The sequence below is a fragment of the Colias croceus genome, chromosome 23 (assembly GCF_905220415.1).
Source record: "Colias croceus chromosome 23, ilColCroc2.1".
In the NCBI taxonomy this organism is placed as follows: Eukaryota; Metazoa; Arthropoda; class Insecta; order Lepidoptera; family Pieridae; genus Colias; species Colias croceus.
The window spans coordinates 1,706,683-1,732,098 of record NC_059559.1 but is presented as its reverse complement, the minus strand read 5'-3'; the positions used below and the strand labels follow the sequence as shown (position 1 = coordinate 1,732,098).

General features: G+C 37.6%; 1 protein-coding gene across 1 annotated transcript in view; it reads left to right on the top strand.

Moving 5' to 3' along the window:
• The first annotated feature begins 320 nt into the window (after positions 1 to 320).
• Positions 321 to 25,416, top strand: part of LOC123702549 (transcription elongation regulator 1-like) — a 32,376-nt gene continuing 7,280 nt past the window's right edge. The window contains exons 1-10 of the mRNA XM_045650325.1: positions 321 to 623; positions 3,344 to 3,680; positions 4,214 to 4,367; positions 6,525 to 6,698; positions 7,292 to 7,312; positions 7,956 to 8,042; positions 8,684 to 8,842; positions 9,621 to 9,727; positions 13,934 to 14,069; positions 16,055 to 16,129. Of these exons, the coding sequence (XP_045506281.1) occupies positions 445 to 623; positions 3,344 to 3,680; positions 4,214 to 4,367; positions 6,525 to 6,698; positions 7,292 to 7,312; positions 7,956 to 8,042; positions 8,684 to 8,842; positions 9,621 to 9,727; positions 13,934 to 14,069; positions 16,055 to 16,129 (1,429 nt within the window). The 5' untranslated portion in view covers positions 321 to 444. The remainder of the gene's footprint in view (positions 624 to 3,343; positions 3,681 to 4,213; positions 4,368 to 6,524; positions 6,699 to 7,291; positions 7,313 to 7,955; positions 8,043 to 8,683; positions 8,843 to 9,620; positions 9,728 to 13,933; positions 14,070 to 16,054; positions 16,130 to 25,416) is intronic.

Here is a 25,416-nt window from a genome sequence, read left to right as displayed (position 1 = left end):
ATTATCGTTTTGACAGTCACACTGTAGAGACTGCAAATGTGTGTGTTAACGCTTTATGGTTGGCACATTTTTGACTAGCGTAAAAAAAATTCGCGTTTTTCTGATGAAATACATCCGTAAACAGCACAATATCTAACCATTTTCTACGAAAAACGATAATCACAAATCCAAAATAATAAAATTACTTTAAGTCAATTTGATTAATGTTGTCAATCTTCGTTGCGTATCGTCCCTGTAGAAAAATATGGACCATTTTATGTCATTATGTCTGATCGTGCGGGGTGAGGTAAGTGTTTAATTTTGGCGGGAGGCGGAGAGTGTCCGTTCTGTAGCGTTTAGCTAATAATATGTATTCTGTGGTTCGGTTTAAAACTGCGAAGTGCAAATATTGTTTATAGGAATGCAGAATAGTTTCAGTGTAGAAATAATAAGTGCGTAATAAATATGGAGGAAGAATATATGGACACACAAGACTCCGCCGCGAGTGATAGTAATCGCAATGATACAAATGATAATAACAGTGAAACAAAAAATGACTTCGATTTTGGTTATGAAGACTCGTATGATGATGAAGACAGTGGAAATGGTTACCGAGGAGCACCGCGAGGCCGCGGTAATTTCAGGTATATCAATTTTTATGTAATGTAATGTCATTACTTCGTTTTACATGGTACAACATTTTAGTTTTTTTAACCATGCATCTATGGAAAAATATCTGTTTTAAATCAATATTCATTACAATTCATGAATATATAAAAAACATACTTATAATATCCAGGATGCATATTGTTGCTATACATTCAACATTCATACATATTGATCTAACAACCTACATATATCCAAATCAATGGATACAAATTGCTTGCGAATATATTTATACAATATAATACATAAATGTACTTTTAAATATGAACTGGGCGAAGTTTCAATTATTATATTCTCTAAAGTAAATAATCTCAATAACGGAGACATGCGATCACAGACTATTTATCTCTTTAAATGGTACTAAAATATTTGGATCCTCAATTTGTTCTAAATGTTATGAGATTGTGTTATATTTCTCTTTTGAATAACTTGTCGGTGTTTTAATGGAGTCTCTGAGTAAAGCATTGAGTAGAAATCTGCTAAGCAAAAATGTATAAATGTAAAACAGGATGTTTCCTAGCGTAGGAGACATTGTATAAATATTGCAATTACTTGTACCTACGGACTATGGTTTATGTTTTACTTGTATGAAAGTTATTCCATAATAAATAAATAATAATAAATATTTAGGACTAATTTCACGGCATGATCTGATCCCATACTAAGCTTTCGCTTGTGTTATGGAAACCAGATGGCTGATAAACATACATAATATATAATTTTAAATAAATACTTATAAAGTTAAAATGTTAAAGTAAATTTATTTATTATCTGTGTTATTCTAAATTGCGTGCCTTCCATTTGCTGTGTATAATCTATGGTCTCTCTCTACTCTGTGGAACATCGAAGTGATTGTACGTACAACAAAAGTAATCTAATTAAATCTGCTTTATAATACAAGAAAAGCATTTTATTTGCCATTCTGCAATATAGATAATTAACACCCAGACAGAGCAAACATCTATGTTCATCACACAAATATTTGCCCCAGGTGGGAATGGAACCCACAACCTCTGGCTTGGAAGGCAGGGTCACTACCAACCACGCCAACCGGCCAGTCAATAATTGCATGTACATGTACATTTTTGGTTGTCAAATAAAGAATTTATTATTATAAGCTGTTATATTACCATTGTGATTGTAACCGATGTTAATGGAGATACAAGTGAATCTATACATTTAATGCAATAAGTATCACTTATATTTTAAAGACTATAGCATACTTCTTTAATATTATGTGATTTGGGGTTTTGGGGGCAATAGTTCTAGCAAGGCTATCTATACTAATGTTATAAAGCTGAAGAGTTTGTTTGTTTGACCGCGCTACTCTCAGGAACTACTGGTTCGAATAGAAAAATTCTTTCGGTCTTAGATAGCCCATTCTTCGAGGAAGGCTATATATATATCATCACGCTAAGACCAACAGGAGTAGAGCCACGCGGGTGAAACCGCGGAGTGCAGCTCAGTCACAGAGGTTATCAATTTAAATCTGTGATTAAAATCAATATTATTTGAAATTGTTCAGTTTTTTAGGGTTATCGCTTAACATTGGGATCTTCTAATATATCAATATAAAGATGTTTGCTTGCATTGCTACAAATTAATTATTGTTGAATTCAATTCCCTAAAACTAAATTATTAAATATTTATTTAAGTAAGTCCGATTGGAAAAATTACTTCAGTGTTAGATAGCCCATTTATTGAGGAATGCTATAGGCATATAATCACCCATCAGACAGACAGGAGCAAGAAATGAGGGTAAAACCACAGGGCACAGCGCTGCTAGTCACTTGATAAAACATAGTTTTAAAGATTTAAGCATACATATGGATATAGGGATAGAGAGAGCGACTTTGTTTTATACTATGTAGTTATATTTTAAAATCCTGTCTTCAATATTTCCACATAAAAAGCTTGAGTACTTCACTCGGCTTTGAAACGCACACACATTTACATTTATACAATTTAGTGAGGACACATTCAAGGTTATTCAAATAATGTTCAACGATTGTACATAACGTGTGTAGATATAGCCTCAAGTTGAATTGCATGTATTATTAAGGTGTTGATATTATTTTTAGCATTGTTTCAATATCATGTACATCCATACTAATATTATAAATCGGGTATCAAAATATCTCTATATTTAGTATAGAGATATTTTGATACCCGAGAAAGGACATAGGCTACTTTTTACCCTGGGAAATAGGATAGGTTTTATCCCGGAAATCCCACGGGAACCGGAACTATGCGGGGTTTTCTTTGACTGTGCGGGCAAAGCTGCGGGTGGAAAGCTAGTATTTTAATAATTTGTTTTTTAGTTTGTAATATAGTCTTCAAAGAAGGTTCTCAATTCAACTTTATTTCTTGTGTTTGTTACCTTTACTCTCGTCTAGGGTACTTTTGAGTGGGTGAACTGATTTTAATGAATGTTTTTTATATTTTGAGAGCTTGTGCTTGTGGTCTATTTCTGAGAATGTAAAGTTTGTTTTATTTAGTAAAAATAATCACAATTACTACAGTTTAAAGCCAAAGCGCTGAAGCTATATATCTGTCCCTATGTATGCTTAAATCCTAATAACTATGCAACAGAATCTGATTTTTAATAGATAGTAATTCTCGAGGAAGGTTTAAGTATATTATTTATTAAGTTTCAAACAAAGAGGGCGAAGGAAATTTAATTAAACGTTTATTACAGGGGTCGCGGCAGAGGCATGCCGCCCCCCGGCTGGATGAACGGACCTCCACCAATGCGTTTCCGTGGCCGGGGCTACGGCCCGGGCGGGCCTCCGATGCGGGGCCGTGGGTTCTTCCGCGGCCGCGGCGGTCCCAGATTCGGTCCGAACGGGGGACCGAACTTTGACAACAACTGGGGGCCAATGGGACCGCCCCCGCCCGGTATGATGGGCGGCCCGCCGCCGTTTGGCCCACCGCCGCCGGGCATGATGCCGCCCGGCGGGCCGATGGGACCGCCACCGAATATGATGGGACAGCCCCCGCCGTTTGGCCCGCCAGGCATGCCGCCGCCTAATATGGTAAGTAATCTTAAATTTAATATGTTTTTATATGAATATTTATTATGTTATAACGATTTATGTATGATCAAGTTGCATCACTAGCTGATAAGTCATTGATAGACACCCACACACATTACGTTACTCCATATTCAATGTATCATATTATGTGTGAACATCATAAAAAACAAAAATATTCTAGATGTACATATACATTTGGCTACTACTGTGGCTTGAGCATAAATAACTAAAAAGTTAATAAATAAGCAGAAGAATTTTGGTTAACTTGATTCATTGTGTCTTATTTACCAGGATAAACAACAATTGTTAGTTTAATAAAATTACTGAAAATCAGCACTTCACAACATAACATGTAGCACCACATTGATCAGCCATAAATACCTATCTATTGTATTTTTCATTTTATTTTTGTTTCTGCTTGTTTTGAGTGGTGCTGAATAAACATTCATTCGTTAAGAACTATACTATAATAGTACCTATTCACTCATTTTCATTTATTTATTTCTCTACTTAAATTACATCTATATTTGCAGCCGCCGCCAGAAATTTGGGTGGAGACGAAATCGGAAGAGGGCAAATCATACTACTACCACCACAGGACGAGGGAAACTACATGGACTCGCCCGCAGGAGAGCCCCACGTGCAAGGTGATCACGCAAGCGGAGATGGAGGCTATGGCTTCTAGCGGTGAGTCGCTTTTGAATGAAATATGAATTATTGAAGTGTATTATAAATGTTTATAATCTATAACTGAATATAACGTAAATTCGACACTTATAACTCATATACAGCTGAATAGATTTTGATGATTTTATGTTTATTGAGTATGATAATAATTGATAAATGTTAAAAATTATAGTATAATGCAAGTTTTATTCTGACATACTCCTCTCAGAAGTAATATAATATGTAAAACATAGTTTACTATCTATTCTTGGGTCTTATGAATTTACACATAAAATTTACTCAAAACAGGTCAAGCCATTCCCATTATTATAATATTGTTAACTATTATCTTAATACACATTAGCAAAATGTATTGTTCAAGTTACTGATAAACAAGAGTTGTGAAAAAAATGTATATAAATAATATACATAATTACATAATACAACAAAGGAAATAACATTTTTATCTTTTTTACATTAGATAAAAGCGTAAAAAAAATTGATGAGTTTCACTGTATTACCTAAACAATTAATTAAAAAACTATTATCAGCTAAATAATAAAACACGTAAACTAAATACCTGCAACTACTTGTCTCAATATATTTATTTATAATTCTTTATTGTGCAAAACAATAGTATGCAAAAGGAAGTAGTAATACAAAAGCATAATTTGCCCCAAAGGTGGCCTTATTGCCAAACAGCAATCTTTACCAGGCAACCTGGCAGGAGAGGAAATGCAAGAAGATTATGGGATAGTGCAAAAATACAAACAAAACAAAGTATTAATGCAAAAAAAATATAGAAAAGAAAGAAAATACATTTAATCCAACACACAAAAATACAAAGCAAAAGTAACTTGCAATGAACAAAAACAATTAAATAAAAATTACAATTTATAAAAGAAACAGGTATTATGGTCTCGGTTGTACAAGTAAAAATAAAAAAATAAAAAACATAGGTATATATGTCGTGGTCATATCGTAGATTTGATCATTTCATGATATGAGTGGCCATTTCACGAAATGGTCGCATATCGTGAAATGGCCAATTTAGTTTGGCCACATCATGATGTGGTTTGGGCAGATCAATGATAAGAAATCGTTTCACGATATGGCCAATTAACGCACGGTTTTTTCATGAAATGATCAAAATTATTTGATCATATCGTAAGATAGTTACATTAATCGTTGGTAGAGGCGCTGCAAGCTCTGTGTTTATGTGATAAGATGGCGGCCGCTGGCGAAAATTAAATTATTCGCAGTTAAAAACTTCATAATTCGTTTAATAACAATATTATGAAGAAAGTCATAGCAAAGAATTTACGACGAAGAGGTACGAGTACTATGGAAAATGTGGATATCTTATATGTATTTAAGAAAAAATGCGACTTAAATAAAATAATTTAAGAAACTACTACTATGAATTTATATTTTTTGGTTTTTATGGCATTCAAATGCTTTATAAATATAAATTTATAAAGGATAGAAAAAATTCGATCACGAGGCGGGACTTGAACCAAAAAATATAAATTCAAGAAAAGGTCGTGTTCCATCGTTACAATATTGTATTCACTGAAAAGTGCTTCATATTGGTTGAAATGGTTGTTAAATCATCTCAATAGATGGCGCGCGGTGTGTCCCTTAAGACACATAAAACTGAAAGGATAGAATAAATTCGATTGCTCAGGCGGGTCACGAGTGGCTGAGTTGGTTAGGCATCCGCCCCGGAATGGCGCGAAGGATGCGGGTTCAAGTCCCGCCTCGTGATCGAATTTTTTCTATCCTTTATAAATTTATAACTACTACTATATTATTATAATTGTTTGTTTTTTATTGCAAAAACGATTCGCTTCTGGCATTCGCCCGCCGCTGCCGCGGCACTAACTTAAATGACATTAAACAAGTTTTTAGAATATGTTATTCTGAAATTTTTTAATATTTTATGGACTCTTTATATTGTATACGATCTGGCCAAATGTGGATGACCAAATCGTGAAACGTTGACGATTTAACGATCTGATCAAACTATGTTGGCCATTTCACGATATGCGACCATTTCGTGAAATGTCCACTCATATCATGAAATGATCAAATCTACGATATGACCACGACATATACATTGTTTTGTTCTAAAATATTCTGTAATTCCGTGATTTCGAGTAAACATTATCCCACCAGGCCAGCATCCAGGCATGGGCAACCAATCCATGCCGATGGGCAACCCGATGGGGCCCCCCATGGGCATGATGAACGGCATGATGGGCATGATGCCGCCCGGCGTGGGGCCCCAAGGTGGGGGCCCCGGCGCTGTGCCCCCGTTTATGACGCAGCCCCCGCCGTGGGTTAAGGAGGGTGAGTTTCTAACCGCCTTTTAATAAAAGAGGAAGTTTTTTTTTGATGTTGATGAGTTCTTTATTGTTTTAATACTGGTATAGTATGATTCAAACTTAATGGCGGCTCAGAACATCGTACGATCCGATGCGCTGAAAACAATTTTAGGTATTAGCGGGACGTTAAGGGACCTGTGCGCAACCGCACTCGCACATGCACCTAACTTCCGAACCGCCATTAAGTTTGAATCGAACTCTACCTTTCAGTACCAGCCGGAACATTTTAGGCGGTTGTAAAAAAATAATTAATTTTAGCCTATATTTGTAAGAGTGCAATTCAAATAAAAACGGTTTATCACGCTTATATTATCTTCACCTGTATGTTTGTATATGTAGCCGACTCTTTTAGACTCGATTTGGACCCACTTTAGATGGACAGATTTAATTAAAATTTTGTACACTTTCAATTTTAACTTTACGCTGTAATATCTGCTAAGAAGTTTATAGTTTATACATGATTTACAATTTTTCTACTATATTTTGTTTACTTTTGAAAAATTGCATTTTCCATTTTCGTCTCCAATATTCTGAATTTTGGTACTTTTTTTCTACTAGATGGCCAGAATGACATTACTGGTAAGCAACAAGACCAGCTTTATGTACAAGTTATATGTTGTTACATTATATTCTATTTATCTTTATTATCTTCATTATTGTCTATTTATATTTCTACTGACTTAAAGGTTTTTTTTTAGTTTGTTTGTTACCTCAGGGGCCTTAGACAAAGTAACAATTACAAAACGATAACGAAGTTAGAAATCGCAAAAATGTATGGGATTGACATACGCCGCGTTAGATCACGTGGTCTATCTATGTCAATCCCATACATTTTTGCGATTTCTAACTTCGTTATCGTTTTGTAATTGTTACTTTGTCTAAGGCCCCTGAACGTGCAACTGGGTGAACCGATTTTGATGATTCTTCTGTATTTGAAAGTTTGTGCCTCCAATGTGGTCCCATTTAAATTACAGTATTATTGGTTAAGTTTTAAAAATTTACTTTAGTTTTTTGTTAAAAAATATTGAAGAGATAAAATATTTTTATCATCAAAAAAATAAAATGCATATAAGATTTTGAATTTTTGTGAAGTAAATAGATACAGCGTCAACTTGTTTCTGTAATGATATTCAAAATGAAAATAATGAAATACTATGTATTTATTACCTTATTCTCAAATAAATGAGTAATTTTCATATGTGATTTATTTTCTATATTTCAGCGAAACAAGACCAACCCGAAGCGGCAGTTGACATGGACGAAATGCCGCCGGGCGAATCTATACAGAATAATCAGCAGATGCCCAATTGTAAGTATATCCTAATGTTAGACAGCCCATTTATCGAGAACGGCTATAGGCTATATATCATCACGCTAAGACCAATAGAAGCGGAGCAATGCGGGTGAAACCGCGAGGCACAGCTAGTTAATTATACTTTCTACTAATATCATAAACAACAAGGATGGGGATGTATGTTTGTTACCCTTTCACGAAAAAAGTATTGGACAGATTTGGATGAAATTTTACTGTAATATAGGTTTTAGAACAGAATAACTCATGGGCTATAGAAGTTTTGCCAACAGCTATGAGCTATAAAAATACTTGATTATTGCGGTGAAACCGCGCGTCACAGATAGTATAGCATAAACTCATGTAGTAACTCCTTAACATAGGTTCATAAATCTCTTGATGTTTAGGTAAATAATTCGTTGACTTACGATTAAAGTTACGAATAAAATCTAGTGAACTGAACTTTTATGAACTTGAAATTACATGAAGCCAGTAATTTAAACGTTTTCGTGAATTAAAACAAAATAAACGATTATTCTATTCTAAAAGATTATTACAAGAACTGTTAAATTTTACGTGAAGCATACACATTTTTACACAGTACATATACTAATAATTTTTTCTAGTTCAATAATACAATACCTTGTTAAACTCCACAGCAGCACCGCAAACGACAACAGCGCCATCGGGGCCCCCGTTAGGCCCTGGGGCCCTGGGACCCAACGCGACCGGGCCCCCGACGGGCACCTGGGGACCCTGGGGATGGGGCCCACCGCCGATGGTAGCGCAGCCCGGCTTTGTAGCCCCCGAGGGGAACGGTGAGTCGCATCGATAGTGGTTTAGCTTTTTGGTGTCGTAGGAATATTGTAAGTGCGAAAGTTTGTGAGGACGGATGGATGTGTGTATGTTTCACGAAAAAATTATAAGTCTTGCAATTGTCTTATTTCTATAGAACAAACAGAAATGTGATTATTTTAAAGAACTAGCTTTCCACCCGCAGTTTCGCCCGCGCAGTCACAGAAATATCTCTATACCAAATTTTATGCAAATTGGTTCGGTAGTTAAGGCGTGATTAAGTAACTGATAGACAGACAGAGTTACTTTCGCATTTATAATATTAAATATAAGTATATAAGTTTAATAAGTATTCAAACATTAAAAAAGGAAAACATGCTTGATGATGGCCAAGATATCAAAGCCATAAGGCATTTGCCTTTTTTTTATGGAGTTTTTATATGCCTATTGTTTTAATTTATTTATATGTGTTATATAATTTAATTATTTTTGACTGGCCGGTTGGCGTGGTTGGTAGTGACCCTACCTTCCAAGACACTGGTCGTGGGTTCGATTCCCACCGGGGGCAAATATTTGTGTGATGAACATAGATGTTTGCTCTGTGTCTTGGTGTTGATTATCTATAATAATTATTTATTTAAAATTATATATGTATGTTTATCAGCCATCTGGTTTCCATAACACAAGCGAAGGCTTGTATGTGATGATCGGATCGTGCCGTGTGTGAAAATTATCTCGAAATATTTATTTATATTTATATTATGTATTTTTCAACGTTTTAATTCAATCGAAAATTTACAGGCGCCCCACAACCAGCGGCGAATCAAATGAACGCACAAGTGACAAACGACACGGATTCACCGATAGTTTTAGATGGTACACCGCCGCCCTCTAAGAAGGAACCCACCGTGAGTATCTATATTAATATTATAACTAGCTGTGTCCCGCGGCATGGGCTGCTGATGTGATATGATATCCCATACACTTATATAGTTGACTAGCTGTGCCCTGCGGTTTCACCCGCATTGCTCCGTTCCTGTTGGTCTTCCGTTCCGTTCCAGCCTTTTAGGACGTCCACTGCAGGACATAGGCCTCCCCCAAAGATTTCCATAACGACCGATCACCAGCGGCCTGACTCCAGCGGCTCCCCGCCACTTTGATCAGGTCGTCTGTCCACCTCGTTGAAGGCCGTCCCACACTGCGACGTCCTGTGCGTGGCCGCCATTCGAGAACCTTTTTGCCCCAACGGCCATCGGTTCTGCGGGCTATATGCCCAGCCCAACGCCACTTCAACTTACTAATACGGTGGGCTATGTCGGTGACTTTAGTTCTTTTGCGGATCTCCTCATTTCTGATTCGATCACGCAAAGAAACCCCAAGCATAGCCCGTTCCATAGCTCGTTGAGCGACGCGAAGCTTGTGCACCATGCCCGCGGTTAGGGACCACGTCTCAGATCCGTAAGTCAACACCGGTAACACACACTGCTCGAAGACTTTCGTCTTCAGGCACTGAGGGATTTTGGACGAAAAGATGTTGCGTAGTTTCCCGAACGCTGCCCAGCCGAGTCGGATTCGACGATTGACCTCTTTCCCGAAATTGGACTTACCTAATTGGACGGTTTGTCCCAGGTAAACGAATTCGTCAACAATTTCGAGAATAGAGTTTCCAACTGATACCGGAGTGGGCACAACATGGACATTTGACATTATTTTCGTCTTGTCCATGTTCATGCTAAGGCCCACTTGTTGTGAAACTCTGTAGAGGTCACCGAGCATTGTATTGAGGTCTTCCAGGGATTCTGCCATGACTACGATATCGTCCGCAAATCGAAGGTGAGTGATGTACTCGCCATTAACATTGATGCCAAATCCTTGCCAGTCCAGGAGCTTGAAGACGTCTTCCAAAGCAGCGGTAAACAGTTTCGGAGAAATTACATCTCCCTGTCTGACCCCGCGCTGCAGAGGAATTGCCTTTGTACAATGCTCCTGAACCCGGACTGACATAGTGGCGTTTTCATACAAACTTCTCAACACTTCGATATACCGATAGTCGATGCGGCAGCGCTGAAGAGACCTCAATACGGCCCAAGTCTCGATCGAATCAAAGGCTTTTTCATAGTCCACAAACGCCAAGCATAATGGCAGATTATACTCCTCCGTCTTCTGTATAATCTGCCGCAGCGTATGAATGTGGTCCATGGTGCTAAAGCCTCTTCGGAAACCGGCTTGTTCGGGAGGCTGGAAGTCATCAAGCCTGCGTTCGAGACGATTCGTGATGAGCTTATAAACATGGCTCAGCAGTGATATTGGCCTGTAGTTCTTCAACAGGGTTTTGTCTCCCTTTTTGAAGAAGAGGACAACCATACTGCTGCTCCACGCTTTTGGCGCAGTGCCCTCGAGTAAGGTGGAAGTGAATAACCTCTGTAGCATTCTGAGGATTGGTTTGCCACCCGCTCTCAGTAGCTCAGAGGTGATTCCATCCTCACCCGGCGCCTTGTTGTTCTTAAGCTGTTTGAGAGCCATCCTAATCTCGTACAGGCTGATGTCCGGGATATCTTCGGTGTAATGTCGGGTTAGTCGGGCTCTAGGATCTTTCGCCGGACTTGCAACAGGCATAGCAACGGAGGTGTAAAGATGTCCATAAAACTTCTCGACCTCTCCCAGTAGCTCTGGTAGAGACGACACCACCTTACCACTATCCGTCTTCAGCTTAGTCAGCCGGCTTTGCCCAATAGATTCATCTCTTGCGAACACTTTTGTGCCTTTATTCCGCTGTATCGCCTCTTCAATATTTTTCGTATTGAAGAGGCGGATGTCGTGTTGCAAGGACTTTGTAATCCGTCTATTGAGCTGCCTATATGACTTCTCATCATCGGAAGTATGTAGTAGCAAGGAGCGTCGTTCTTCCAGGAGCTTGAGGGTATGGGCGGAAAGTTTTTGGGACCGATTTCGACGGGGTGTCTTGCAGTGATGCAACCCTACCGTACGAATCGTTTCGATAAGCCTGTTGTTCAGATCGTCCACAGATACGTCATCGCCTAGGCAAGCAAAGCGATTTTGGAGCTCGAGTTGAAAGCTTTCGGGGTTCTGGATTTGGGTGCGGAACGGTCGAAGAGTTGACTTCATCAAGCGAGACCTTTCCAGTTTCACGTTTATATTCAATGTGCCTCTTACCATTCGGTGATCACTACCGGTTTTTATCCTATTAATCACAGAAACATCATTGAATATATGTCTCCTTGTTGTCATGATGAAGTCAATCTCATTCCTCGTTTTACCGTCAGGGCTTATCCAGGTCCACTTTCTTTGCGGAGATTTCTGGAAGAAGGAATTCATCATGAAGAGTCCTTCCTTCTCCAAAAATACAGCGAGCCTCTGGCCCCTCGGGTTGCGCTGCCCAAATCCAAATTGCCCCACTCTCAACTCATCATCGCCTCTCTTGCCCAGTTTCGCGTTGAAATCCCCCATCACAACATTGAAATGTGTTTTCGAGGTGTGTATGGCTCTACTGATGTCCTCATACATTACTTCCACATCTTCATCTGAGTGTGCCGAGGTCGGCGCGTAGACCTGAATGACCTTCAAAGAATATCTATCAGATATTTTGAGGACCAGGTACGCTACCCTGCTCGACACACTTTCGATGGCTATGATGTTGTTAATGAGGGGTCTGCGAACGATAGACCCTATTCCACCTTGGGACTGTTGGTCGTCCTCCCGGTAGAAGAATAAATTACCGGATGTCAACGTTATCGTGTCCTCCCCCTGTCTTCGGACTTCTGATAACCCTATGACATCCCAGCGTAACTTACTCAATTCTTCTTCCAGCTCAACAATCTTTTCGTCCGTCCTCAACGTGCGTGCGTTGTATGTTACCAGGGCCAGGGGTCGTCGGGAGTGGTAGCCGGATCGCTTCCGGTGATTCTTAGCACCCCTTGCCCCGCCGTTACCATGGCCGCTACCGTAGCCAGGAATAGCGGAGCTGCCGAGTACTAGGGGCCTGGTTGTTGTTGTACTATTCATGTTTCAAGTCTTATCTATTTGGGGGGGGAAAATGCCAATACTCACCACGCTTGGCAGGCGGGTTGGCGAGCGCAGTTGATGGTGGGGGAGATCATGCATAACGCTGCTGCCCGTTTGCATAAAGTTAACCCTTAGTCGCCTTTTACGACACCCACGGGTAGAGATGGGGTAGTGCTATTCTAGGCCGGCACCACACGGCACAACTGTTGTTCTTAGCGTGATGATAATTATTTATTATATAATATATAGCCTTCCTCGATAAATGGGCTAACACCGAAAGAATTTTTAAAATCGGTCCAGTAGTTTATGAGCCTATTCATTACAATCAAACAAACAAACAAAGTTTTCCTCTTTATAATAGTAGATAACATCTATTCTAATCTATTCTAATATTATAAAGCTGAAGAGTTTGTTTGTTTGAACGCGCTAATCTCAGGAACTACTGGTCCAATTTGAAAAATTATTTCGGTGTTTGATAGCCCATTTATCGATGAAGGCTATAGGCTATCTATATCATCACGCTAAGATCAACAGGAGCGGAGCAATGCGGGTGAGACCGTGGGGCACAGCTGCAGAAATCGATTGCAGGACAACTCAATTCATGCATTATTCACAGAATCAAGGAAGCGTTTTTGTCATTGTATTGCTCAATTTTTTTTCAAACTCAAACTCAAACATTTATTTATTCAATTATACTACTTTTAGTAGCACTTTCGAATTGTCATTACATAAGTATTTTTAACATTTACCACCGATTCGGGAAGTAGTATCTATGGAGAGGAACCGACAAGAAACTCCATAGTTGATATTTTAAAATCATGTCAATATTACATAATCTGTAACTTATATCTAACTACATAATATATCATAATATGCAAAAGAACTGTCCTGTGGTTCTTATGCGACAACCCTCCATGGATTTTCATACGCTATAATAGGCTCTCTGAACTAATATATTTTTAACATAAGTTTTAAATTTAGCACTACCAAACTCTTTAATACAATGTAGAATTATGTTGACATAAATGAATTTTTAACTTTGGCTTACCGGTAAAATGTCATTTTTATTATTTTGTTCGTTTGTCCGTCAGGTGATACCCCCAGAATTAGAAGCGGCAGCAGCAGAGTGGACTACACATGTAGCCCCGGACGGAAGGGCGTACTACCACCACGCGGCTCGGGCGCAGAGCGTGTGGGTGAAGCCGGAGCCGCTGCAGAGGCTCGAGGGTGAGTGTAGAAGAGAAGAAGAGATGATAACAAAGAAGAGATGCTGTAGGCAATGTTGCCTTGATAATAAATAAATAAATATTTCAGGACATTTTTCACACACGGCACGATCTGATCCCATACTAAGCTTTCGCTTGTGTTATGGAAACAAAATGGCTGATAAACATACATATAATCCATACTATAGTCGAGCCAATTTAATAGGCAACATTTGACGTCTATCAATTTTATCTTCGAAGAGATGTAACTTGCATAAAAACATCGATAAAAGTGAATTAATCGATACGGATTTGAAACATTTGTCAATCGAATTTATTAATTTATGATGATTTTTATTCACAAGTAATCAATGCATTCGATTCTAGATGTCAGATTTCGATTTTTAGAGTAACATCTCTTGTATTTAAAAAGAAAAAAGGTTTATTGACACAAAATTGTAGCGACGTCAGTTCTTCAATTCAGAAATTGTTTATTATGTTTAGAATGGTTTATCAGTAAAATGAAATCTTAAAATTACTTGTATCGGTCATTATTATTATAAATATGTAATCGTAATTTAAAAAAGTTAAGCAAATGTGCAGTTCTAACAAAACGAAATATCATGTTATTCTATGTCGTCGTTACTAGGTTACGTTGTTGAATTTTGTTGAACTGTCAAATGTTGCCTATTAAAATGGCTCTACTATAATATTATAAATGCGAAAGTAACTCTGTCTGTCTGTCTGTTACTCAATCACGCCTTAACTACTGAACCAATTTGCATGAAATTTGATATAGAGATATTTTGATATCCGAGAAAGGACATAGGCTACTTTTTACCTCGGGAAATAGGATAGGTTTTATCCCGGAAATCCCACGGGAACGGGAACTATGCGGGTTTTTCTTTGACTGCGCGGGCGAAGCTGCGGGTGGAAAGCTAGTTTTAAATAAATACTTTTATAGAAAATTAACCAGACACAGAGCAAACATCTATGTTCATCACACAAATATTTGCCCTGGTTGGGAATCGAACCCACGACCTCTGGCATGGAAGGTAGGGTCACTACCAACGAAGCCAACCGGTCAGCCATCAGTGTTGTCCTGACGTCACAGACTCTAGTTCAAACTATTCAAGCTATCTTTATATGTAATACTCAAAGGTGACTGATATAGTGATCTATCAACGCACAGCCCAAACCACGGGACGTATCGGCCTGAAATTTGGCATGCAGGTAGATGTTAGGACGGAGGCGTCCCCTAAGAAAGGACTTTGATCAATTCTACTCCCAAGAGGATAAAATAGGGGATGAAAATTTGTATCATGTTTATTTATCTTTTCCACGCAGGCGAAGCGGCGGGCAACAGCTAGTTATTTATATACGTATAATTAATATAGGTACGTACATTTTTACGTTAATTGTAAGTGGCGGTACTGGCGGTGCATTGTGTAACATCCTCTCACCCCTATTCTATACAGGGTGTAATCGTTAAGTGTGCACAGGCGATTATTACGTAACTATTGCAGATATCAAAAAACTTTAAACTGACATCGAAATTAATTTAAGTAATCTATGCTAATATTATACAGCTGAAGAGTTTGTTTGTTTGTTTGAACGCGCTAATCTCGGGAACTACTGGTCCGATTTGAAAAATTCTTTCGGTGTTAGATAGCCCATTTATCGAGGAAGGCTATAGGCTATATAGCATCACTCTAAGACCAACAGGAGCGGAGCAATGCGGATGAAACCGCGGGGAACAGCTAGTGAGTAATAAAACGGGAAATATCCTAAAATTTTACATTAAACACTCCCAACACTGAATACGAGTTTTATTTTACACTAAAAGATGACGAAAGAATGTTCCTGCTCTAGCTCTATGTTCGTTTGATGTAAATGCACCCTAAAAGGAAGACATCCTATCCCTTCAATGAAACAAACCTAATATATGTAGATTCTTAGCACAAATATTTTTAGTAAAATTGTTAAATATGTTATATTTTATTACAGAATTAAAAGCCAAAATTGCCTTCGAAAAGGGAGAGAAGACAGAGAAGAAGAATGACCCAATAATACTTGACGGTGGTTAGTATACATATATCTTTTTTATTAAAAAATTATGATCTTTTTTATTATTTAATTTTAAACCTCTTGACAATGTGCATTAGTAATAAAATGTTGTTTTCAGTAAATGGTAACTTCTTTTTAACAGTAAAATTCTTTGTCAAATTTTATCCCTCCATTTATGTATTAAAAATTGACTTGTAATTATTTTTAACTACCATACAAATATAAAAACGAAATGATTGTATGTCCGTAATTTAAGGTCTAATTTCAAACCTAATTTTAATCTATACTTATCTATACTTATATTATAAAGCTGAAGAGTTTGTTTGTTTGTTTGAACGCGCTAATCTCGGGAACAACTGGTCCGATTTGAAAAAAAAATTTTGGTGTTAGACAGCCCATTTATCGAGAACGGCTATAGGCTATATATGAATGAAACATAAACAACATAATATAACATATCATCACGCTAAGACCAACAGGAGCGGAACAATGCGGGTGAAACCGCGGGGCACAGCTAGTTAATTATACTTTCTACTAATAACATAAACAACAAGGATGGGGATGTATGTTTGTTACCCTTTCACGAAAAAAGTGTTGGACAGATTTGGATGAAATTTTACAGTAATATAGGTTTTAGAACAGAATAACTCATGGGCTATAGAAGTTTTGCCAACAGCTATGAGCTATAGAAATTGATTATTGCTGTGAAAACGCGCGGCACAGAATATAGTACAGCATAAACTCATGTAGTAACTCCTTAACATAGGTTCATAAATCTCTTGATGTTTAGGTAAATAATTTGTTGATTTACGATTAAAGTTACGAATAAAATCTAGTGAACTGAACTTTTATGAACTTGAAATTACATGAAGCCAGTAATTTAAACGTTTTTGTGAATTAAAACAAAATAAACGATTATTCTATTCTATTCTAAAAGATTATTACAAGAACTGTTAAATTTTACGTGAAGCATACACGTTTTTACACAGTACATATACTAATAATTTTTTCTAGTTCAATAATACAATACCTTGTTAAACTCCACAGCAGCACCGCAAACGACAACAGCGCCATCGGGGCCCCCGTTAGGCCCCGGGGCCCTGGGGCCCAACGCGACCGGGCCCCCGACGGGCACCTGGGGACCCTGGGGATGGGGCCCACCGCCGATGGTAGCGCAGCCCGGCTTTGTAGCCCCCGAGGGGAACGGTGAGTCGCATCGATAGTGGTTTAGCTTTTTGGTGTCGTAGGAATATTTGTAAGTGCGAAAGTTTGTGAGGACGGATGGATGTGTGTATGTTTCACGAAAAAATTATAAGTCTTGCAATTGTCTTATTTCTATAGCCTCGTAACGCCCAGGCTATTTTTACCAAACATTGGCTTGCAGCCCAAGTACCTTTTAAAAGGTTCACATGATGCGGACCCAGAGGTGATGAAATCTAAAAAAAGTGCCTTATTATTTCCGTATGAGCGTGGGATTTTTTCTGCATGTAAATGTATGTCAGTGGAAGGTTTTGAGACACTAAATAACCCCAAATTCGTTTTTCTTTATTTAGGCATATGGGCTTTAATGTATTACAAAACCCGATTTCGCAAAATTCGTATTTTTGATATTATTGATTAGCGGTAGACAATATAGTAGATAGGGAGGCGAAGAGGGGAATTTTCTGCAATACTCAAGCGTGGCAGTTTAAGATATGAGAGATACCTTAGACCTAATAGAACAACCTTGTTAACTATTTAGCTCTTTAAGTAGTGACGCGCGCCCAGGATAGACGATCAGATTAGTAAAAAAAAATCGATAGTCTGAAATAATCCAGCGCGTCAGATTAAGATATTGGGGGTTGATTTTAGTGTTTTAAGGCTAAATTTAACTAATCTGACGATAAGTCCTTAACGCCGCCAAGTTATAGGGTCGCGAACTTGTAAAAAAAAAACGTTAATCCGGCATTCTCGAGCGCGATTGTTTTTATTTTTATTTTGAAGAATATAATCTAAAACTTACTAAAAATACAAAATCTGCCGGTTTCCGCGTGACCGGAAGTCTGGAGGAGCCATTTCGTCTTCCGAAAAACTCGTTGCAGTATATAAGTCGCGAACGATACATTTTACAAAAAAAAAGTTTGAATAAACAAAAAAGGTAATTTTATTATACACAAAAAAGGTCTCTTTACATTTTTGTCCAAAGTTAAAACTTTTTGACTTGAAGCATCATAAAAACTCAAACTCCCGGTTTTTTGAGTATATCTCGAAAACTGAGGGTGTTAAGAAAAATTGATATGAAATAACGATGATTAAAAAAAAGAAACTCTCAAACCTTTTTCGGTCAGATTAAGAGAACCCACCAACATTTTTGTCAGATTAAGAAAATATGCTTTCAGGAAACCGAGATAAACCTCCCCTATGAAAATCTGACGCGCTCGAGTATTTCAAAAGGACTTTTTTTTTCTGCATTTTCAAAAATTCATCGTAACTTATCGTCACGCCGAAATCGTCAGTTTTTTTAAGGGGAGCTTCCTTGGGGCCTACTTAACACCCCTTCCGAAAATCTGACGCGCTCGAGTAAATTTTTTTTTTGTGCATTTTTGACGAATTAATATGCCTAGCCCCACCACGCAAACCGGCAGATTAGTATACCGTTGTTATCCAAGGCACTTGGGGCATACGTAGTATGAATATCTGACGCGCTCGAGAATGCCCAAGTAACTATTTTTTTTTTACATTTTTGAAAATCCGTACACGCCAAACCCACCGCTAAAATGGTTTTTACCATAGAAGCTTTTCTTTTAGAAATTATTTTATCTATCGATTTTGATAAGTCTTGACGGCGCCGTTTAATTACGCCATTTAGCTACCTCGCCTCCCTATCTATAGGGTTTATTTTATATTACAAAAAACAATAAACATAAATATTTGGATTAATACATGTCTTCCAAAATTTTAGTGACCAAAAACATATCTCACACTTACAATCTGAGAAAAAAATATCAATTTTTGAACAATATGATCATTATTTTCTGTACTTATTATTTTTAAAGGCTAGTTTATCACGTGTTTTAGGATTTATATCAGAAGAAATCCACTTCCAACAGATGACAGAAGCAAAAATTAACAAGTTTCTAAATTTGACCCAAAAACACTATATAATAGCAACCCATATACCTTTTAAAATCAGAATGATAGTAGGTAAATTGATATAATATTTCTATAGAACTTTTAAATACTTAATTTTGCAAATAAGAGTTGGTTTTTAATAAAAAAACTATTATTTTCAGATTCTTCAGAACTGGAAGAGCTTTCTTGGTTTTGGTTTATGTTGTAATCCTCATCTCCAAATAGTTCATACTTTTCTATATCTGACTGATTTAAGCTTCATCTATTTGCACATCTCTCATTGGGTTACCTGAAAAGGATAGGTACTAAAAGATTCTGTAACAGACTAAATAATTTACTTTATATTATGAAGGAGAAAACGGTCTAAATCATAAGTTGCAAAGGCAAATCAAATTGATTAGTGGTTTATTCCCTTATACCTTTTAAAATCCAATAATATGTTAATACTCTTATACCTTCTAAAAGGTATCCAGATTTTACGAGGTTATTTTACACGCATATTCTTTATTTTCGCGTTAATCTAAATGTAATTATAATATTTACTTATTTGTCAACAAGCAGAGTAAGATACTCTCAGTTAAAAACCTAAGATTGCATCAATAATCATGGATTGAACTTACCACGTCCTCTAGTCAGTCGAGATGGCCAGACTTTTCGCCGGAATTTACATATATTTTATTTTTCTATTGGCACTATTGCTTAACCATAGACAAAAACATACTTTCCAGTAGCCGGATAAAAAACAGTAATTAGATTTGGCGCGTCATTTAAAATGTTACGGCGTTTTCAAATCAGATACTGTCAGATACCTTTAAAAAGGTACCGCGGGCGTTTATGTCATAAAGTTGGATAACAGCTTGGGCCGGTACCACTATCGAGCTGCATGCCTTTTAATAGGTATCTGGGCGTTACGAGGATAGAACAAACAGAAATGTGATTTTTTTTAAAGAACTAGCTTTCCACCCGCAGTTTCGCCCGCGCAGTCACAGAAATATCTCTATACCAAATTTTATGCAAATTGGTTCGGTAGTTAAGGCGTGATTAAGTAACTGATAGACAGACAGAGTTACTTTCGCATTTATAATATTAAATATAAGTATATAAGTTTAATAAGTATTCAAACATTAAAAAGGAAAACATGCTTGATGATGGCCAAGATATCAAAGCCATAAGGCATTTGCCTTTTTTTATGGAGTTTTTATATGCCTATTGTTTTAATTTATTTATATGTGTTATATAATTTAATTATTTTTGACTGGCCGGTTGGCGTGGTTGGTAGTGACCCTACCTTCCAAGACACTGGTCGTGGGTTCGATTCCCACCGGGGGCAAATATTTGTGTGATGAACATAGATGTTTGCTCTGTGTCTTGGTGTTGATTATCTATAATAATTATTTATTTAAAATTATATATGTATGTTTATCAGCCATCTGGTTTCCATAACACAAGCGAAGGCTTAGTATGTGATGATCGGATCGTGCCGTGTGTGAAAATTATCTCGAAATATTTATTTATATTTATATTATGTATTTTTCAACGTTTTAATTCAATCGAAAATTTACAGGCGCCCCACAACCAGCGGCGAATCAAATGAACGCACAAGTGACAAACGACACGGATTCACCGATAGTTTTAGATGGTACACCGCCGCCCTCTAAGAAGGAACCCACCGTGAGTATCTATATTAATATTATAACTAGCTGTGTCCCGCGGCATGGGCTGCTGATGTGATATGATATCCCATACACTTATATAGTTGACTAGCTGTGCCCTGCGGTTTCACCCGCATTGCTCCGTTCCTGTTGGTCTGAGCGTGATGATAATTATTTATTATATAATATCAGTGGCGGTACGTTCATACAAGCCGAAAAGCCCGGCTTGCCTAAGGAATTCGCTACGAGACAGGAAAATACCCAAATTCACTTTTGAATATTCGCGCGCAACGAGCAATTCAAAATTTGCTCCGAAATTCAATGAAAACTCACCTACAAACAATGTCGAATTCGAGTCAAACTTTTTAATTTCATCCTTCTTGCTATCTAAATAAGGTCGTACTTTGTATAAACAGTGCGGTGTCCTTCTTGAGTGACATATAGTTTTCTCGCTTGCACTCGTGGGCTTTTACCGGGCTTTGCGCTTATCTCTTCTAACGTATGAAATTTCGTTGAAGTAGCTACATACCTATCTATAGAATTCTATAGCAAAATCTATGGCCAACAAAGCCGGGCTTTAACAGTGTGAAGATAGTTACGATTGCGCGTCGCGCGAACGAACGTCGTGAATATTATTGTTAGTATAGTTTAGCGCGTGATTATACCGGTGTAATTTAGGTTAAGTTTTTCGAATTTTGTGATAAAATAAGTGTCGCGACACAGATTGTATTGTAAATTGTGATGGTTTGCTTTGTGCTCAGCGGGGAAAGGTAAAATCATTTAACTTTACTGTAAAACAACAATAAATTTCTTCATCAAAACCAACTCCCGATTTGTGCAGTAAGTCACATAAACCAAATTTTAATTGTAATGTTTACGAATTAATCGATTTAATGAATGAGAATTGGTTAGAAGAAGCCTTCTGATGAAACTTGCACATATTTTGGTATTTACGATTCTTGCTAGTAGGTAGTTCTTCCACGGAGCGTGCTTTCTCAGCGTTAAATCGAATTCATAGGTAGGTTAGGTACGTATTTAAGAAATACACAAGGCCAAGAACGCCTTTCTGAATTAACAATGACTGTCATTGAGAAAGAGCTGTTAATTGAATTAAAACAATCACCTAAGTACCTACTTCTATTCCGATGTTATAAAATATTTCCTTCAGAAAGATCGGCGTTTTGAATTAGAATATAAATGATCTGTACAATATTTTATAATAATATAATGTCATACAGTTTTATATAATTTATAGATATAGATTTTAATATGATTGTATTGGTAAACGTTTGACTCAACGCGTGAAGATTTAGAAGATTTGATTCGGTATGTTCACATTTTTTATAAGTTTTATAACGAACCTAGGTACCTACTTAGTAACACAGTGTATACCTAATTCAAGAAAAGGGTACCCAGCAAACACTTCGAAAAATTTGGGCTTGCCCAGTCCTTACACCCTAGGCACGCCACTGTATAATATATAGCCTTCCTCGATAAATGGGCTAACACCGAAAGAATTTTTAAAATCGGTCCAGTAGTTTATGAGCCTATTCATTACAATCAAACAAACAAACAAAGTTTTCCTCTTTATAATAGTAGATAACATCTATTCTAATCTATTCTAATATTATAAAGCTGAAGAGTTTGTTTGTTTGAACGCGCTAATCTCAGGAACTACTGGTCCAATTTGAAAAATTATTTCGGTGTTTGATAGCCCATTTATCGATGAAGGCTATAGGCTATCTATATCATCACGCTAAGATCAACAGGAGCGGAGCAATGCGGGTGAGACCGTGGGGCACAGCTGCAGAAATCGATTGCAGGACAACTCAATTCATGCATTATTCACAGAATCAAGGAAGCGTTTTTGTCATTGTATTGCTCAATTTTTTTTCAAACTCAAACTCAAACATTTATTTATTCAATTATACTACTTTTAGTAGCACTTTCGAATTGTCATTACATAAGTATTTTTAACATTTACCACCGATTCGGGAAGTAGTATCTATGGAGAGGAACCGACAAGAAACTCCATAGTTGATATTTTAAAATCATGTCAATATTACATAATCTGTAACTTATATCTAACTACATAATATATCATAATATGCAAAAGAACTGTCCTGTGGTTCTTATGCGACAACCCTCCATGGATTTTCATACGCTATAATAGGCTCTCTGAACTAATATATTTTTAACATAAGTTTTTGAATTTAGCACTACCAAACTCTTTAATACAATGTAGAATTATGTTGACATAAATGAATTTTTAACTTTGGCTTACCGGTAAAATGTCATTTTTATTATTTTTTCGTTTGTCCGTCAGGTGATACCCCCAGAATTAGAAGCGGCAGCAGCAGAGTGGACTACACATGTAGCCCCGGACGGAAGGGCGTACTACCACCACGCGGCTCGGGCGCAGAGCGTGTGGGTGAAGCCGGAGCCGCTGCAGAGGCTCGAGGGTGAGTGTAGAAGAGAAGAAGAGATGATAACAAAGAAGAGATGCTGTAGGCAATGTTGCCTTGATAATAAATAAATAAATATTTCAGGACATTTTTCACACACGGCACGATCTGATCCCATACTAAGCTTTCGCTTGTGTTATGGAAACAAAATGGCTGATAAACATACATATAATCCATACTATAGTCGAACCAATTTAATAGGCAACATTTGACGTCTATCAATTTTATCTTCGAAGAGATGTAACTTGCATAAAAACATCGATAAAAGTGAATTAATCGATACGGATTTGAAACATTTGTCAATCGAATTTATTAATTTATGATGATTTTTATTCACAAGTAATCAATGCATTCGATTCTAGATGTCAGATTTCGATTTTTAGAGTAACATCTCTTGTATTTAAAAAGAAAAAAGGTTTATTGACACAAAATTGTAGCGACGTCAGTTCTTCAATTCAGAAATTGTTTATTATGTTTAGCCTATTGTCGTCGTTGTCCAAGATGCATTAAATGCGCCGGAAATCATGCATCGTCCACATGTGCGCGTAAAGATCGATCGGATGACGTCAAATGCGCTTTATGCGATGGAAATCACCCTGCGAACTATAAAGGCTGCTCTGTCTTCAAGGAGCTTCAGAAAAAGAAATACCCGGCTCTTCGAGTCAGAGCTCCTGAACAAGATCTGAACATCCCTACTTCTAATCAAGTCCAACATCCAATTCAGCCATATGCAGACGTCGTTCGCAAAGGTCTAAATAAGAAACCACAAAACCAAAGGCCTTACATACCCCAGCATGTAAGAGTTGCAACTCACGCTCCTCCGCTACAGGATCCTAATCTGGCTAAAACTCAAACCCAACAAACTGGAAAGTCCAACGACACCAATAATGACATTAAAGAACTCTTGGATATGCTCAAACAAATGATGCAACAATTGAACAACATGACAAGCCTTTTGCTTAGTGTAATATCCGACTGGCGATCGCAAACGACAAATCAAGGCAGTTGCGAGGATTTTATTCAGGCGGGAGGCAGGCGGCCCACCGTGCCCCCCCGCAACTAAGTATATTTAAACCCATAATCCTCGGCTTGTGGAATGCAAATGGGCTGTCAAATCATACTCAAGAACTAGTATATTTTTTGCAAACTCATCAAATTGATTTTATGCTTATTTCTGAAACGCATTTTACCGTCAAATCCCACTTCCAAGTGCCAAGGTACAAATTGTACCACACGAACCACCCCGATGGCGGAGCTCATGCAGGCTCTGCAATACTGGTCAGGGATAATGTCAAACACTACGTCCACAATACAATAAGCACTAACGAAATTCAAGCCACTACCATCTCTATTAGAGTGCAAACGGCCCAATACTGGTCTCAGCGCTTTACATACCCCCAAAGCACAACCTAAAAGCTGTACAATATATGTCATTCTTTAATCAACTCGGCAATAGATTCATTGCAGCGGGGGACTATAACGCCAAACATACTGACTGGGGCGCAAGAACAACTACTACGAAGGGTCGTGAACTAAAGAAAGCTGTCGAGCAACTTAACCTATGCGTTACATCTACTGGAAAACCGACATATTGGCCTTCCGATCCAAAGAAGAATCCTGACCTGGTCGATTTTTTCGTCACGAAAGGTCTTCCTATCTCTTCCCTACATTGCAAATCTACATACGAACTATCGTCTGATCACACACCTGTCATAGCCGTACTGTATAATGAGCCTGTGGAAGTAACAAAACCTTGCAGGATTCATTCTCAAAGAACAAACTGGGAATACTTTCGAGAAATTATAGTCAGCACAATAGATAAACATATACCCCTGAAATCAGATGACGATATAACCACAGCTGTCGAGAGTTTTAACAATTGCATTCAGACTGCTGCCTGGAAAGCTACGCCCAAACACAGAGATATTAAGATCATACCCATGTATCCACAAATAGCAACCGAATTAATACTGAAAAAGAGACAGGCAAGAAAACAATGGCATACCTCTAGACATCCAGAAGATAAGAAAAAATTTAACAAACTAGCGAAGAAAGTTAAGAACACTCTAGAAGA